Source organism: Halichoerus grypus, chromosome 8 (genome assembly GCF_964656455.1).
Source record: "Halichoerus grypus chromosome 8, mHalGry1.hap1.1, whole genome shotgun sequence".
Classification (NCBI taxonomy): domain Eukaryota; kingdom Metazoa; phylum Chordata; class Mammalia; order Carnivora; family Phocidae; genus Halichoerus; species Halichoerus grypus.
The window spans coordinates 104,408,129-104,425,860 of record NC_135719.1 but is presented as its reverse complement, the minus strand read 5'-3'; the positions used below and the strand labels follow the sequence as shown (position 1 = coordinate 104,425,860).

The following is a 17,732-nucleotide window of genomic DNA, read 5'->3' as shown; positions in this document are numbered from 1 at the left end:
CTTATACCACTTAGCCTAATACCCTCTAGGTCCATCCATATTGTTGCAAATGACAAGATCGCATTCTTTTTTGTGGCTGAGCAGTATTCCTGTGTGTGTGTGTGCGCGCTCACGTGCAAGCGCCCTGTTATCTTCTTTATCCATTCATCTGTTGGTGAATACTTGGGTTGCTTCCATCTCTCGACTATTGTAAATAATGCTCCAGTGAACATAGGGGTGCATATATCTTTTTGAACTAGTGTTTTAGTTTTCTTTGGGTAAATAGTGGAATTACAAGATCATATGGTATTTCTATTTTTTTCTTTTTTGAGGAGCCTTCATATTGTTTTCTACAGTGGGTGTACCAGTTTACATTCCCACCAATAGTGCATGAGGGTTCCCTTCTCTCCACATCCTCACCAACACTTGTTATTTCTCTGATTGGAGTTGGGGTGCACTGGGCCAAACTGGCCAACTAAACCACATGGGATAGATTCACTATCACCAAGAGTAGTTTGCTCCCAAAGACAGGGCATAAGATGCTGGTCAGGCAAAAGGAATATATCTACAGCAGATAGTGCTCTGCCTGACCTCCCACACCATCCGCCAACACCCCATAGGCATACTTTTTCTACTTTTGACACCCTGAGCCAACAGGACCCATGAAGTGACTGCAGAGTCACAAGATCAGGACAGCAGTTTTTTACATGGAGTAATGAGATTGACATCTTTACTTGGATATCACATAAGGAGTTCACACTCAGTGTGTTTAAAATTAAACTCATCAACTTTCCCAACTAGTTCCTGTGAGCCCAATCTTAATATAATATATATAATAACAAGACATGGGCACTGCTTTTATAACAAGTCTTGGTCAACAAACAGAGTTGGTCCATAACTACAGGTATTTTTTTTATCATGAAAAAAAATAAATGAAATAGTTCTTATTCTATGTCTTTGGCATAGAATTTTCCCCTGAATGCTTTATTATTTTGTAAATTCTCTTTAATGTGGTTATATAACATGTCCTTTATCACTGAGAAATTTGCAAAGAGAAAGGGTTATTTGATACAACGCTACCTTTTGGTCTCCTATTTGGAGGTTTTATTACCTTTGTAGAAATGTATCTGATACTCGCTGCTTCAAAAACACAAGGTCTCTGATTATGTATGATCTTTCTCTGGAAGTTACCACAGTTTATACAAATATGTTTGTTTTGTGTGTTTTAGATTTAAAAAGGTTTTTCAGGGAGCAGAATCTCATTATTAATCTTACTTAAATTGTATATTTTCATGTGGCTATAGTATCTCCCAGATGCCAAGCACTACCACTGTGCTGGTGCTTAGGGATACAAAAATGAATATGCCCTGCCCTCAAAAAGCTTGCAGTTAAGTGCAGAGTATAGGTCAACCAACAGTTGAGTACAGTACCGTTTGACATTTACTATAGCAGAGGTGATCACAGATTGAGATAAAGTCTTGTCTTACGATTGCACTGTGAATTGTGGTGAAACTAATCTTTCTTACCCCCAGAGTCTTTCTTCAGTTCATGTGGCAGTTTACACAAACTAAGTGAAGAGCAGCTGCTGATTCCTCCTCCGCTTCCTCCTCGAAAGAAGTTTGATCATGACGCTTCAAATTCCAAGGTAGCCAACAGGACTCAAGTTTGCCTTAGCTTATTCAATTTATTCAAAGTTGTGAACCTTCAAAATAATTCTCGTTCTTATAAAAAGTCTGTTAATTATAATTTGGCTACCCTGTATGGTATTTAAACACTTTGGTTGTGTTATTTGAAAAATACTTTAAATAATTGCTTAATTCTTGTTAATATTTTTTTCTAAAAAGAGGCTGGGCAGATTCACAGATACTCAGAAGTGTGTTTTCTTTCTGGTAGAAAGGGGAAGAACTTTAGTATTCAAAGCATTCTTCAAATTTAAACCAGTAATTCTCAAACTTCAGGCTGCATCATAATCACCTGGGAGGCTTGTTAAAAGCAGATTGCTGAGTTTCTGGTTCAGTAGGTCTAGGGTGGGACCCAGGAATTTGCATTTTTTAACAAGTTCCCTACTGGTACTGATGCTGCTGGTCCCTGGATCACACTTTGAGAACCACCACGGTAAGCCTTACTGGGGAAAGTAGATGACCAGAAGGCAGAAGCTGGACTTCGAGTTCCCTTGACATCATGTCCTTTAACGTCTACAAAGCTATGTATTCCTTTCACTCATTTGCCTATTATAATTAAAATTCATAAATTTTTGAAAGGTGAGGCTTTATATTCTAAGATTTCAATTAAAACATCTCATATATAAAAATATTAAACTAGGCCCTAAATTAAACTGGGAGTATTTTACTCATGAATCTGATCATTAAATCAGATTAACCTATTTTGAGCTTCTGGATTTAACTGAACACGTATGAATTTTTCAGTCTTTTAAAGCTTAACAGATTTTTCAGGAGAATGGAGGTATAATTTAATTTTTTTTTTTTTGAGGGAAATACGAAATCTGATGATGACCCCCCTGCTATTCCACCAAGACAACCTCCTCCTCCAAAGGTAAAACCCAGAGTTCCTGCTCCTACTGGTGCATTTGATGGGCCTCTGCATAGTCCACCTCCACCACCGCCAAGAGATCCTCTTCCTGATACCCCTCCACCAGTTCCCCTTCGGCCTCCAGAACACTTTATAAACTGTCCATTTAATCTTCAGCCACCTCCACTAGGACATCTTCACAGAGATCCAGACTGGTTCAGAGACGTTAGTACCTGTCCAAATTCGCCAAATACTCCTCCTAGCACACCCTCTCCGAGAGTACCACGTCGATGCTACGTGCTCAGTTCTAGTCACAACAACCTTGCTCATCCTCAAGCTCCCCCTGTTCCACCAAGGCAGAATTCAAGCCCTCACCTACCAAAACTGCCACCAAAGACTTACAAACGGGAGCTTTCGCACCCTCCATCATACAGACTGCCTTTGCTAGAAAATGCGGAAACTCCTCAATGACCTTAGCCATATGTAGTCATTGACACTGGAATGGTATTTGTAAAGGGTTTTTTTTTAATTTATTCAAAAAAAGGCATAGTATTTTAGTACTTTTTACAAATAATGCTCTTACAAAAATGCTACTGATCAAATAAGCTTTTAAAAATCGGAAAAATAAAAATACAGAAGTCCTTTATCATTATCCTCAGGTGATCAGTAGCATTGCCTTGTCTTGGATCCTCAGTGCTGCCAAAAGGCCAGTATAAAGAATTTATATTTGCACTGTAGACTCTGCTAAAGTATGGTTTAAAGTGACATTGATTGCACTGAAAGGGGATAGTGCATTTGTGGAATTTTTCAAATTTGGGTAATAGATGCCTTTTTAAGGCAATGAATTTACACAAATATAGGGTGTGTATGGTATTACTGATTTTTAAAACTCTTTGACCATCTTCTAGTTTTTACTTCTAGTTTTTACACTTAAGAGAATTATGAAAAACACCCACTGTTCTTAAACTCTTTAATGCCATGTCTTAAATGCCAGAATTTGCTGCTGAAGACAAAAATGAAAAATAGAACGAAAATAATAGAATGCACTGTGTTCATTATTTTGTCAAAATGTATACAGAGACTACCTAACCCAGTCATAGAGGGAAAAAGGGCATGTATCTCATTCAGATGTGCCTTTTGTTTTTGCAGACTATGGTGTCTTTAGCTAATGAGTTGCCTATTGGAAAACAAAGTTGATTAATATGCCATGTATGTACAGTTTTGTTTATATTGTATATTTAAAGATAATGCTAATAACCTATATAAATTTAAGTGACTCGAGGCCTATAATACAATCTGCTACTTTACTAATTGAGAAATTCAGAGGAAAATTTCTTATGGCACAGGAACCAACTGCCTTGCCCTCAAAACCTAGTAACTTTCTCTATAAATCTCATGTTAACTAAAATTAAAAAAAAATTTTTTTTTAGATTGGTAACATCTAAACCAGCAAACATACTTAAAGCTTTATTAAACTTTTTATTCAGAGAAGTGAGTAAAAGTTTTATTTGCCATTTGGACTCCTGGGTTCAAAGTGATGAAAAAGCGTGTTTTGCTGATAGTGTTGTAGCAGCAGTTGTAAAGTAGCCAAAAGCCACGTTGTTTATTTACTGGTCTGTGGCCTTTTACTGTGCTTTGTATCAGAGTTCTTAACAAGATTAATAAATCACCCCAGTCTTAATTTTTAAAAGACTTTTAAATACGTGTTTTCATTATAAGGAACAAGGGGAGAGATTGTTGAGTTCTGTGGAAATACATACACCCACATTATTTTCAATATTTTGTGCAACTTAAATTACATAATCCCAAGGAATTTAAGTGATGTAAATTTTAGAAGGATAACTTTGTCTTAACTGTTAAAACGCAATCAGCAAGCTTCCAGCAACCATTTTTATGCATTCAGATGAAAAATTAGGAGCATGCTAGGAAACTCTTGATAAGGAGGATTATACCCTTCTTGGTACGATCTTGGAAGCTGCCTGGATTTAAGGCCAATAACTACCGAGTGAATTAGTCTCCAGGTAAAAACACCCCAGGTAAAGAGCAGGTGACAATATTAGCTTTGTCTGGAAGAGTAATTTAAGCTGCCTGCTTGTTAAGCCAGGCTTGTAATTTAGAGGAGGCCGACCTACACGCCTGGGAAGCGTGTGGCCCGGTGCTCAAGCACGCGCCGGTAATGCTGCCTTCCCAGTTTTTGTGCCTCTGCGCACGCGCTTTGGCGCCAACTTCGCCACTAGGAGGCGCCGGGCCCTCTTCAGGCGGGCCTTGGGGCGGTGCGTGTGGGTGTGACGTCAGTGCGCGCGCCGCATCTTGTTGCTGGGCAGCGATGGCGGCTACCCTGGAGCCCTCGGTGGAGGACCCACTGCGGAACTTCGTTCGAGTTTTGGAAAAGCGAGATGGCACGGTGTTACGACTGCAGCAGTATGGCTCCGGCGGCGTGGGCTGCGTTGTTTGGGACGCTGCCATTGTCCTTTCTAAGTACTTGGAAACGCCCGGGTTTTCCGGCGATGGGGCCCACGCTCTGAGCCGGCGATCGGTGCTGGAGCTGGGCTCCGGCACTGGGGCCGTGGGGCTCATGGCTGCTACCCTTGGGTAAGAGCTGGCAGGAGGGGTGCCCCTTTGTTCGGGAAACCCAGATTAGTGGTTTAGCACGTTTGTGCCTACACTTCGATCGACGTTATTTTATAGGGCTGATGTTGTGGTCACAGATCTTGAGGAATTGCAAGACTTGCTGAAGATGAATATTAATATGAACAAGCATCTTGTCACTGGTTCTGTTCAAGCCAAGGTACTGAAATGGTTTGTATGGCCTTTCAGCTTGTTTTAAGATAACGATTTGTAGTTTGCTTTAAATTGCGTTTCACTAAAAGCATAGTTAATACGAAGGGAACTTTCCAGAACTTGTTTATAAAACAATATTTTAAATTATTAAAGCAACAGTTAAAATATCTGCTTGACATTTTTAAGGGGGGAAGAAATAGAAGACTTGACTTCTCCGCCAGACTACATACTGATGGCTGACTGCATATACTATGAAGAGGTAAGTATTCAGTGAGTGAAGTGTCCATCTTTAGAATTTGTACCATAATTTGTGGATTCCAAAGTGCACATTTCTTCACATTTTAACATTTCTGAATGCAGGATATTTGTCCTATAGTTGATGACACAGTAAAGAACGTAAAGGTTACCAGGAACTATATACGTATACTCGTGATAAACAAAAGACCTGTGAAACATGTTGACAAAAGTGTTATGTGCATTTTACTAGAGGCTTCTGTAATATTTTAAAGGTTTTGCTATTTGGATCTGTTTTTGAAAAGCTAAGGTTTTTTTTTTTTTTTAAGCTCTTCCTAGGGAACGTGTTAACCATGACATTGAGAATTAAGTTGCATTGTAAAGAATTCATTGTTCTATGGCAAGATTGATTCAGAATGATATTTTTAAAAATATCAGTTTGTTTCATATTGTGGGCATCACATTTTTTAAAATAACAAACATTGAACTAACTTACGTTCAAGTTAGGGTCAGACTCATTTTTGTGGGTAAAATCCCAAGTTAAAATAGATTAAATAAAATTAATTTTTTAAGAGTGAGGTCAGTTTCATTTGTTTTCCTATGGGAACTCCAAAATGCAGTCATTTGAGTCTTTTGGAAATTGAAATAAATTGATTAGGTTGATTAGTGAAGAGGAGTTTACCAATCATTAGTTACAGAGCTTTAACCCCATATACTTTGTTGACTGATTCAAAGATGGATAAATTGGAGGGGAGTTATAGTTACTCTCCACTTCCCCCATCCCCCTTTTATAGTAAAAATAGAAATTTTTAAAAATCATAAAGTAAAAGTGATACTCCTTTTTGAACAGTCTTTGGAGCCATTGTTGAAAACTCTAAAAGATCTTAGTGGATTTGAGACTTGTATTATATGTTGTTATGAACAACGAACAATGGGAAAAAATCCAGAAATTGAGAAAAAATACTTTGAGGTAAGTACTAGATCTGTTTTTGTAGTGCTTTATGTGACTTCACTGATGCTTTATGTGACCATGTGTTCAAGTATATTATGGTAATTTTGAGTGGGGAACACATTCTGCTTGTATGAATCCGTGGAGAGTATCCTTCATTGTCCACCATTCTACTAAGCTTCTCCCCCCAACCTTTTTCATCTTTTCTCGTCCTTTTTTTTTTCTTTTCTAATAAGTTGATCTAGTATCTACAGAACAACCTAAAATAATGTGACACCCTTGTCTTTTCTGGGAAAGTTTTCCATGTTTCTTTATTAAATATGATGCTGGCTTTTGGGAACGTATTAATGACATGTGTATTACTTTTGGAAAGTACGTCATAGAAACATATGTGATATGTTTTTACTTCTGTGCTTTTCTCTACATTTTTATGAAAGCTTCAACCAAGATATGCTGTCTACTTTCTGGGGTGTTTTTTGTTTTTTGGGTTTTTTTGACTTTATTTTTAAATAATTAAAGACTCACAGGAAGTTGCAAAAGTAGTACATAGAGCCCCATGTATCTTTCACCCATCTTCCCCCAGTGGTCATCCAAACCCTTTTGATGGGCAAAAATCCATCACATTATAAGTGACTCCTCTTGAGGGTACATCTACACAGTCCTGCAGTTTAGCCACTGAAGGGACTACTTCGCTTAAGTAAGAATGCAAATACATGACTCTGCCTCAGATGGGTGCTAAAATTGTTTTTTATTTTCATGTTTTTCTTGAAAGTAAATGTTAATAAACTCTTGAGACTATAATTGAAAATTCTGTATCGTTAAACAGTTTAAATTGAGTCAAAACACATGTAAAATGCACACATATCAAGTGCTCGGCTCAATTTTTCATATGTATACACCCAAGCAACCACCACCCTACATAAATAGAACATTTTCAGGACCCCAGAAGGCACCCATGTGCCCTTTTCCAGTCAGTACTTCTCCAAAGTTAACTGTCACTCTGACTTCTGTCACCACAGGAAACTTTGTATTACTGAATTTGAAGTATATCTCTTTTAAATTTATAGCTCCTCCAGCTAGACTTTGACTTTGAAAAAATTCCTTTGGAGAAACATGATGAAGAATATCGAAGCGAGGATATTCATATCTTATACATCAGAAAGAAGAAATCGGTAAATGCATTCCCAGCTCTTTATCCTCTGAGGAGATCTCGTTAGCTGGTCACTGTCTCTGGGCTAATGTGTGGTGTAGATGTTGATTTGATGTGGGGAAACAGTTCTGATGACTCACTGGACTCAGGCACTCTCAGTGTTTAGATCACTTAATCTACCTGGCCTTGGATTCTTCCTCTAAACAAACAAACAAAAAAACAACGGGCTTCTTTTGATAAAGGTCCTTTCCATCTGTAAATAATAGAGCTTTATAATTGGGTATTACCTCAGGCAAATAACTTAGCTATTTGTATATTTCTGTTATCTCTCAGAGATTTAAAAATGCCAGTTCTGACTTCCGTGAACTTTCTCCAACCATTCAGATTTTTTTAAATAGTCCAAAGTAAAGTATGACAAGGTAGATCGGCCCAGTAAATAAAAATGCGCTCAGTTAAGTAGAATTTATGTATGTTCCCGCCTTTTTTATTGCTCCTTTACCTGTTTTAATAATGACATTTTATATGGGTTGCCTCTGTATGCCTAGAATTTGCGCGTGTAGAGGAGAAGAATTGTATTTCATCCATTTCGTATCACCTTTTGTATATGTGACTAGTATAAGGCAAGGACATGATCTAGTTTATGAATTAAGGATGCTAAATTTAGTAAGTCCCACTTGTTTCTGTTATCTTTGCTTTTATGGAATTTGTTCGTGATGAAGTTTTCTGATTATGATGAATTCTAGTCAAAAGCAACTTATAATTTGGGGGGTCAAGGCTAGGTGTTAGAACTGTAAGGAAAGAGAGGTAGTGGGATTAGTAATTCAGATCTACTAACTTTCATTTGGCATAGTGCTGGAGATACGAAGATAAATTTTAAAAATGTTTTATGCCTTAAGGAATCTGGTTTTAGCTCAAGCTGTTGTATAGTTTTAAAAGAATTTCTTTTGAGGTATAAAGATTTTGTGTTTCCTAAGTGTAAAGCCCTTTTTTTTTTTTTTTTTGCCAAGAATCACTTCTTTTTACAAAATTGATAAAATTCACCCTTTTAAAATGTAAAATTCAGTGGTTTTTAATATATTCACAGAGTTGCACAACCATCACTTTTTAATTCTAAACTTTTTTTTATCACCCCAAAAAGAAGCCCTGTACCTTAGCAGTCACTTCCTGTTCCTGCCTCTCCCTAGCCCTTGGCAGCCACCAGTCTGTTCTCTGTGGAGTTGCCTGTTCTGAACATGTCATAGAAGTGAAATCACACACTATGTGGCTTCCTATATCTGGCTTCTTACAGTCAGCATTGTGTTTTTAAGGTTCATCCATGTTGTAGCATACATCATCAACACTTAACTCGTTTTTATAGTTTTAGAAGTAAAAAATAGTTTTAATATTTCTTTGATATACTACACCTTAATCCATCCATTCATCAGTCGTTGGGCATTTCAGTGGTTTTTCACTTTTAGGCAATAATAATACTGCTATGAATATTCATATAAGAATTTTTGTGTCACTTATGTTTTCAAATCTCTTGGGTATAAACCTAGAGTAGAATTGCTAGGTCGTATGAGACCTCCATGTTTAACTTTTTGGGGAATTTGCCAAACTGTATTCCAAAGCTGCTATACCATTTTACATTCCAACCAGCAGTAGCTGAGGGTTCTCATTTCTTCGTATCTTCACCAACGCTTGTCATTGTCCATCTTTGTTATTGTAGCCATCTCAGTAGGTGTGAAGTGGTACTTCATTGTGGGTTTTATTTTCATTTCCTGAGTGACTAATGTGGAATGTCTTTTCATGTATTTATTGGCCATTTGTTTATCTTTACAGAAATACTTTTCCTGTTTTTAAATTGAGTTGTCTTCTTACTGTTGAGTTGTAACAGTTCTTTATATATTCTGGATACTAGATCCTTACCAGATACATGACTTTCAAATACTGTCTCCCATTCTGTGGTTTGTCTTTTTTTTTTTTTCCTTGATAGTATGTCCTTGGAAGCACAAAGCTTTTTAATTTTGATGATGTCCAGTGTATCTGATTTTTCTTTGGTTGCTTTGTTTTAGGTATCAGCAAAAAAGTCATCTTTTGAAATTATGCATGGTTGTTCATTTGAATTGCATTTAGCCACTATTAGGCATATTACTTAGTATTAAGTACCCAGTCAATACTCAGTTTTTTATAAGAAATCAATCTTTAAAGTTTTCTTTTTTTTCTTATAGAAATCTCCATCATGAAATCTTTAGTCATCTTACCCAAACTTCTAACAACCTGGGTAAGCTAAAGATGTGAATGGTGAATGGAGCATGTGAATACAGCATGGGAAGATTGTGTTCATAGATTTTTCCAGCATGTTCATAGAGATTCGATATATAACTGACAACCACCATGGGCTGCCTGCAATTTGAAAAATGATTACTGCCTGCCTGCCTGCCAATGGGCCTGAAATCCAACTTAGTTTACTTGTAGCTCAGCATCAAGTTCTGCTTAAAAGAAAATTGTGTATCAGTCACTCCTCAAATGAAAATAGGTGTTGAGGTTTGCCTAAAGTCTGCAGGAAATAAACAGTGAAGTGGCATGGTTGACTTGGCGTTTTTGTCAGGAAACTAGAGATAAATTGATCCAGTTTCTAAAGAGAGACATCTATTACTATATAATTCTGTTTAAGTTGCAACTAGTAAAATTTAGTTGTCTTTAAGATCAATAAATCTAAAAGTTGGTTTTTATTTTAATATAATTATGCAGTGGTTTTTATCATATGTATCTTCCACTTCATTGCTATTATTACGATAGCTTTAATATTTAAATGTTCTTTTACTTAAAAAAAAACCTGAAAATACTGTTTTGTATACTTCCATTAGCCAAAGTTTTATTCTTTTCCTCCACCGTACATGTCTATGTGAGTTAGATAGTAAATTATACTGCAATGAGTTGGTAGGAATAAAAGTAAGAAATCAGGAGGGGGAAAAGGTATCTTTACAAACTTTTTCATTTGAGAATGGAGCAAGAATAAAAAGTCCAGTTTCAGGCTTGTGCACTTACTTGGCTCTTGCACATTTCTTCGCATATATCTTCCAGGAATATGGCTAAAATCACCAGTGTTGTTTACATGAAACAGAGAAATGTTTTTAAATAACTACAAACGTGGTTCTATATACATTTACCAAGTGATTTTGGTTCTGTGTATTCTCTGTTTTATGTTATTATGATAATCATCTGCTCACAGACTGATCTATCAAGGACTTCAGTTACACCAGTTGTGAAGAGTAATATTAACTGGATAGAATTCTGGTACTTGTAGGCATTGGTACTAGGTGGCACATTTTATGTATTAAACATTGTTTTAGAGATCCTGTGGTTTTGTGAATGTTTCAGAAATAGCTTTGAAGAAAATGAACATCTAAATCGGGCTTTCCAGAAAAAGCAAAAGCAGCCCTATTTAGAGAAATTAAAGATCCAAGTCAAAAGAACCATTCTTTCCTTCAGGCTTCCTTCGGTCTTTAAAGTTTGTCTTGCTGTTCTTTCTCAGAATACGTTGTTCACACTGCCCTTAGCATTTCATTAAGCAGTTTACTAAACAGTGTAAACTATATGATTCTTTGTTAGTTACAGATAGCACCAGTTATTATTAGTGAAGTCTTGGCACAGATGACTACTTTCTAGCCTATTCCATAACATTATGCAACTTAAAAAAATAATAAAAGTCTGACCAGCTATAGTAATCCACTCATATTCTCAGATCCCTGTTCACCCCCCTCCTCTTTTCACTCTACTTCTAATATTCAGTACCGCTGGGTCTTCGGCCTAAAGTGCCCCTTGGCATTCCTGTAGGAAAGCCCAGCTCCTTTCCCTTACATAAAGTGCACCTTATACTCCAAAATTTTCTGGAGGAGTTGGGTTCAGGTTAGCCTCTACAGCTTTACCAGAATCACCCCTTGTGTGTGCTTCCTTCCCTTCCCTGTTCTATTCCCAGTCCCGTACTTAATTTATCACCTCCTTAATACGTCACTTGCATACACATTCATCTCCATCTGTTCTGGAGAACTGACCTAAGTTACTGACTGTAGATTTAAGTAATTTGTAACATTAAATCATGGGATTTTTTTTTTCCTGTTCTGGAATAAGGCCAAAGCAGAGATTAAAAGGTACCAAGTCGGGGCACCTGGGTGGCTCAGATGGTTAGGCATCTGCCTTCGGCCCAGGTCATGATGCCAGGACCCTGGGATCGAGCCCCACATCGGGCTCCTGGCTCCTGGCTCGGCAGGGAGCCTGCTTCTCCCTCTCCCTCTGCCTCTCTCCCTCTCCCTCTGCCTCTCTCCCTCTCCCTCTGCCTCTCTCCCTCTCCCTCTGCCTCTCTCCCTCTCCCTCTGCCTCTCTCCCTGCTCATGCGCTCTCTCTCTCTCTCGCTCTCTGTATCTCTGTGTCTCAAATGAATAAATAAAATCTTAAAAAAAAGGTACCAAGTCTCCACCTTGTAAGATCAGAGAACCACTGGTAGGACCGTTGAGCACTGCGGGGCTTACTAAGGGCTGCCAGTTCAAGTAACATGCCCTATCACGAACCACCATTCCCCAGACAGCCAGGGAGGTGTGGGAGGAGTCTCTCTTTGAGGAGTGCAGTGTTGGGGAATGGGATTTAGTCCTGTGGGCTCTCTCATGAGGGAGAGAACAGGGTGCATCTGTGCTCAGACACCACAGGAGGGAGGCGTGAGGGAACAATTCAAGATTCAGGATGCTTCTAAGAAGGGGTGCCCAGCATTTTCTCCCCCTGGTTGGATTTACCCAGCAGAGCAGCACATCTGTGTTTTTATTTCAGAGCATGGGAATGAAATTGGAGAGGTGGGGACACCTCAGGCAGAGAGGTGTTAAAGATGGGTCCCGCCAGCCAGTGTTGATACAGGAGTTGGAAGCCAGAGGACTTGTGCAGCAACATGGAGAAGTTCAAAGGCAGGTGCAGTAGATGAGTGAGGCGTGCTGCCAAGGACAGGATCAACTAGAATACAGCCAACTCCAATCTCCAGGGACTGCCAGGGCTGGGGGCAGGTCGGGAGACAGCTCAGGAATGAACCTCTGGGCCTCTAGGCGAGTGGGGCCTTCCCACTGTGCACCATGAAATCCATGGGCAGTTATAGCCGATTAGGGATCCCCCGTTGTAAGGCAGTGCTTCTCAAACTAGGCTGCACATGGAATCACCTGGAAAATTAAAAGCAAACAAAAGCTATGTTCAGGTCCCAGTTCAATTAAGAGGCATGAGATGTTTGTTAAAGGCTCCAGGTGGTTTGAATGTTTAGCCTAAATTGAGAACTGCTAATGTGTTAAGGAAACCTAGCATCTATTTCCCAAGGGAAAGAGCAAAGAGAGGAGAAATATAACAATAAACCATCCATGATTAGAGTGGGCCTGTACTGCATAGGGAGGGAAAGAGCTTTGAATCTGATGTAGAATCATCTACGAAATACGTTTTAAAATAAACAGGACTGAGCTTTAGAAATTGACTATCTGAAAATTTAGAGAACCTGGTCAAGAAGGCAAAGGTGATGCTACTCAACAGGAAAGGGGAGTCCAATAGCTGGAAAAATGAAATTGTTACAGGCTAGTCTCCAATGACTTGAGTCTCCCCTGTATATCAGTTATAACTAAAGGTCTTTGAGATTGCAGAACTTGGAATCTCAATCAGTAGAGATCATAACCAAGGATCTGTGACTCTTATGTTTCATGAACTTGGGAGTGAAGTTAGGTTATTTTTAGGTATTTTAAGACGTATTAATCCAGAATGATAGTGGGGTTTTTTACACAGCTACCTTTTTCTTGAAAGTTTCCTTGTTAAATGATGCCAAATGCAATATTAACTCAGACTATAACTACTGTATTAATTTTTTAAAAAGTGTGGGTTATAGAAATAGGACTGTTGTTCTAAAGTTTCCCTGTAGATGGCACTGCTTGACTTTGTCTTTAAACATTTTATAAAAAGGAAGTTAAAATAGATTTTGAAATGGAATCACACTTGCATTTTAAAGGTAAACTAAACCAGATTTTAAAGAATCAAACTACTTCTCAGGAGTTGCTTTCGAGTATAGCAGGGTTGTCTTAGCGTGTTTGGGCTGCTAGAACAAAATACAGACTGGGTGGCTTATAAACAACAGAAACTTACTTCTCATGGTTCTGGAGGCCGGGAAGTGCAAGCGAGATCAAGGCCCCAACTTCCTCAGAGGCCCCTGCCTTTTCATTGTAACCTCAAGCGGCAGAAGAGTGAAGGATCTCCCTGGGGTCTCTTTTATAGGGCACTGATCCCATTTATGAGAGCTTCACCCTCATGACCTACTCATCTCTCAGATGCCCACCTCTGAACACTACCACATGGGGGGAATAGGTTTCAGCATAAGATTTTGGGGCTGGGTTGTGGGTGGGACACACAAACATTCAGACCATAACAATAGTGTAGGTAAAGCTGAATTTTTTTCTTATAAAATTGTATTTGACTTATCTTTCTGTCCGTTGCATTCTGATATGCCTTTTGAATCTCTGAATATTATTGATAAAGCTACAGAAATTGTAATTCATAGACCATTTCTCTATTGTCTAATTCATAGACCATCTTCTGTGAGAGACATTTAAGAGGCTGAATTAGTTGGTCAGGTTCTGAAAATGAAATTGACCTTGAAAGTACCTTTTATATAATGCATCATTTTATGTTTGAGGTACTTGGAATTTCTAATTAATTTTAATTAGTTTTTCAAATCAGTGTAACTTCCTCACTAGAGTAATAAGTAGCTTTTACACCAAAAGACTGAAGCTGTCTTTGGCTATATATACCACAGTCCCGTAGGCTTAGGCCATCGGTTTGACTTTTTGTCTTTTTCCTCAGGGAACATCAGGATTTTGAAGACCTTTTGCTTCATTGATTGTAAACATTGTAAAAGTAGAATAGTCAGTTGTTGTACCATGGAGAACCTTCAAGCTAATACAGAAAAAACTGTGGCAACAAAATTTTACTGAAAATTAGTCAAGTGATGGAAAAGCAAAGTTTTCCCTTTACATAATTTTGAGTAAGAAAGCAGTGAATTCTCAAACCATGTATACCCATTAGGTTAAAACTGTTGCATACTTGAGGTCATTTAAGATATTGTCTTAGGTTCTGAAGTATTGGTTGGAGTTTTGTGAAGATCTAGTGAGTCCATCAATTGTGAGGTAGATTTTATGTAATCCTCTGTTAATAACAAGATAATTTTCAAATAATAGAATTTAAAATGTGTTAGAGAAGATTATCTCCATGATGATGTTTCTCACGTGCATTCTGAAAACCATGTGTCAGGGCATAGGCCTAAAGACCAGATTATCTGGGCTTGAATTCCAGTTCTGCCATTTACTCGCTGTGTGACCTTGAGAAAGTTATTTAAACTTTGTGTGCCTGTTTTCTGATATGTAAGGTGAGGGTCATAATACTATCTACCTAATAGTTTGCCATGGGATTAAATCAGTTTAATACATGTAATGCCTTTAGGTACCTGGCACATAGTAAGTGTTCAATAAATGTTGTGATTAATATTAGAGGTAGAATTACTTTACATGTAGGGGCTAGGGAAATGTGTATAATGTAAATCGATTTTTATCTATATTGCAGTGCAAAATCTGGGCATCTTTTTGAGAGTGTAGGGCCCATGTACCCATCACTCCCCCATCATTGTAGGAATGGCCCCTGGGTAGGAGGAGGTTGCAAATGCTGTTCCATACCCCTGTTACTTGAATAAGTAAGCAATTTTAGAAAGGCGAAGAAAATGGGGTGAAAGAAAAACATTTGTTTCCCACTTGTTTTTATGGTTTTAAAGTAAGTGCCATGGACATTCAAAGGCCAATAGAAACAGGAGACTCATTTCTAAATACAGGAGCCTGGGCTTGCTGGCTGGAGCTCCAGGATTAACATTCCACCTTCCTGGACCTTTACCTAGTTCTTCTGTGGTTCTTATCTCTGTAAAACTGAGACCAGTTAGGTAGCAGGTAATGAAAGTACAGCAGCAGGTCATTTTTCTGAAGTGGGACTTGATGTGTCTACATAAGGATGTTCAAAGTTTGGATGTATTAACTCTAAAAGAGCAAGGCGACTATAAAATACTTGTGTAGCAGTTACCTCCCAAAGAAGCGAACTTTTACCACGTCACGAATATATGTGATGGGTTGCAGGAGCTTAGTGTAGCTCATCCCTCGGGCTACCTTGGGGAGTCTGTGCCAACGGACAGGAACAAGAGAAACTTGAATTGTAGCTGCTTCCTCATCAGCCGGTGTAAAGAGGCATGTGGGCTTACCTGCATTTATTAAATTTTCAAGGCCTTTTTTATTTTCCATTGATGGAAAAGATCGTCATGAAACTAAATAGCTGGTTTTAATTTTTAGAAACATTTATTCCTTACCTGTAATACACTAACTTATCTTGGTGAAGAATAAGTTCGCACTGTTTAATATTCACGAGGTTGAAAACTGGTATTTCTCCCTTGCAAAGCAAACTGAAGGCTTTTGGAAAAGAGCTATTCTAGATGTAGATTTTACAGGCTTAAATGTTTGAGTAGTTAGCAGATTTCTATTAGCTTTAATGAAGTAGTACTGGCAGTCTATTAAACCCTTGATGGATCAGTGCTTTTAAACACTAGTGGGTAATTTTTTTTAAAGTTAACGTTTATTCCAGTTTGTTAGTTTACTGAAACCCAGGCATTAGCAGTATGAGCTCCAGGTCCACATGTTGGCTCATCATTGCTTTGATAAATCATTGCTGGAGTTAAGAGTATACAATACAAACATCCATGTATCTACATGCAACACCTGACCTTGTTCTTTTAGGAATGTGTCCTGAAAACCCGCTTGTGGGCCGCCTGGGTGGTTCAGTCGGTTAAGTGTCTGACTCTTGATTTCAGCTCAGGTCATGATCTCAGGGTCGTGGGATTGAGCCCTGGCATGAGGCTCTGCATTTAGCGGGGAGTCTGCTTGAAATTCTCTCCCTCTGCTTGGGCACACGTGCGCTCGCTCTCTCTAAAATAAATAATCTTTAAAAAAAACAAACCCTGCTTGTACTGCACGCACAGTACAGCTGCATATTGGAGTGCTCCAAATGTAAACAGCATATTTTATCCAAAACTTAGATGAGAAGCTTTAATTTGCATTCAGAATGAGTATAAAGAATAATCTCGTGGCATGTAATTCACATAGGCCTGGTTTCTGAAAACTTAAAAACAGGAAATACAAGTCTTACAGTCTCACAAATAATAAATGTTTAACCAGAGTATCTTTGGATTTCTGTTACAGAAATGTGTTTTTTTTTTTTTTTTGTATTTAATTTATTTATTAGAGGAGATGGGTAGGGAGGGACAAAGGGAGAGGAAGAGAATCTTAAGCAGGCTTCATGCCCACTGCAGAGCCTGACTCGGGGCTTGACCTCATGACCCCGAGATCATGACCTGAGCTGAAATCAAGAGTAGGATGCTTAACTGACTGAGCCACCCAGGCGCCTCCAAAACTGTGCTTTTAAAATCGCTATCTTCTTTCTAAATCTTGTCACAAAGATTCTTTTTTTCTTTTTTTTTTTTAGTTTCATTGTTCCAAAACTCTCCACTCTCAGGCATATATATGACACCCACATTCAGTCTGTTACTCTCTGTCTGAAGTATCTGGTTGTTAGCCTGAGATCCTAAGGAAGAGGAGAGCACAGGAGTGGCTTAGTATGGCCAGGAGGAACAGAATTCCCTGTTAGCCCCAGGAGATAGCCCCAGCTCCGCTCTATGTCCAGTCACCTTCCCATTATGCACCCAAGCTTGAACATTCTGTTTTTCTCTGGAGAAGATTGTTCACTTGATAACTACCTAATCCACCTGTATGTCCTTTGGCAACTTGACCTTTCTATGGAAAAGTGTGATATTAATTTATCAGAACTAGAGACTTGACTGCCATCTACCAGAAAATTGTCATGTATATAAATTATACAAGTTTGGAGTCAAATTACAATTAAAATTTTTTTCTTTAACTTCAAAACAGTCTGTAATGTGAATGGTGTCCCCTTTCATGGCCCTTTTTGAAGTACACAGCCTGAACAACCGCATACTGCAACCCTGGTGAGATATAATGTAATAGGCAGCTAAAT

General features: G+C 38.4%; 2 protein-coding genes across 9 annotated transcripts in view; both read left to right on the top strand.

Moving 5' to 3' along the window:
* SOS2 (SOS Ras/Rho guanine nucleotide exchange factor 2) overlaps positions 1 to 4,198 on the top strand; it is an 83,809-nt gene extending 79,611 nt beyond the window's left edge. The window contains exons 22-23 of the mRNA XM_036110616.2: positions 1,512 to 1,624; positions 2,470 to 4,198. Of these exons, the coding sequence (XP_035966509.2) occupies positions 1,512 to 1,624; positions 2,470 to 2,979 (623 nt within the window). The 3' untranslated portion in view covers positions 2,980 to 4,198. The remainder of the gene's footprint in view (positions 1 to 1,511; positions 1,625 to 2,469) is intronic.
* Positions 4,199 to 4,676: 478 nt separating this feature from the next.
* Positions 4,677 to 17,732, top strand: part of VCPKMT (valosin containing protein lysine methyltransferase) — a 115,220-nt gene continuing 102,164 nt past the window's right edge. For 2 of the 8 annotated variants that reach the window (XM_078053650.1, XM_078053651.1), the window contains exons 1-6: positions 4,731 to 5,100; positions 5,197 to 5,307; positions 5,476 to 5,548; positions 6,374 to 6,493; positions 7,540 to 7,644; positions 9,833 to 9,885. In XM_078053650.1, coding sequence (XP_077909776.1) covers positions 4,835 to 5,100; positions 5,197 to 5,307; positions 5,476 to 5,548; positions 6,374 to 6,493; positions 7,540 to 7,644; positions 9,833 to 9,847 — 690 coding nt within the window. In that variant the 5' untranslated portion in view covers positions 4,731 to 4,834 and the 3' untranslated portion in view covers positions 9,848 to 9,885. Of the gene's footprint in view, positions 5,101 to 5,196; positions 5,308 to 5,475; positions 5,549 to 6,373; positions 6,494 to 7,539; positions 7,645 to 9,832; positions 10,652 to 17,183; positions 17,624 to 17,732 lie in introns of those variants that run through there. The other 6 variants (XM_036110683.2, XM_036110666.2, XM_078053652.1 and 3 more) reach the window with 5 other exon arrangements.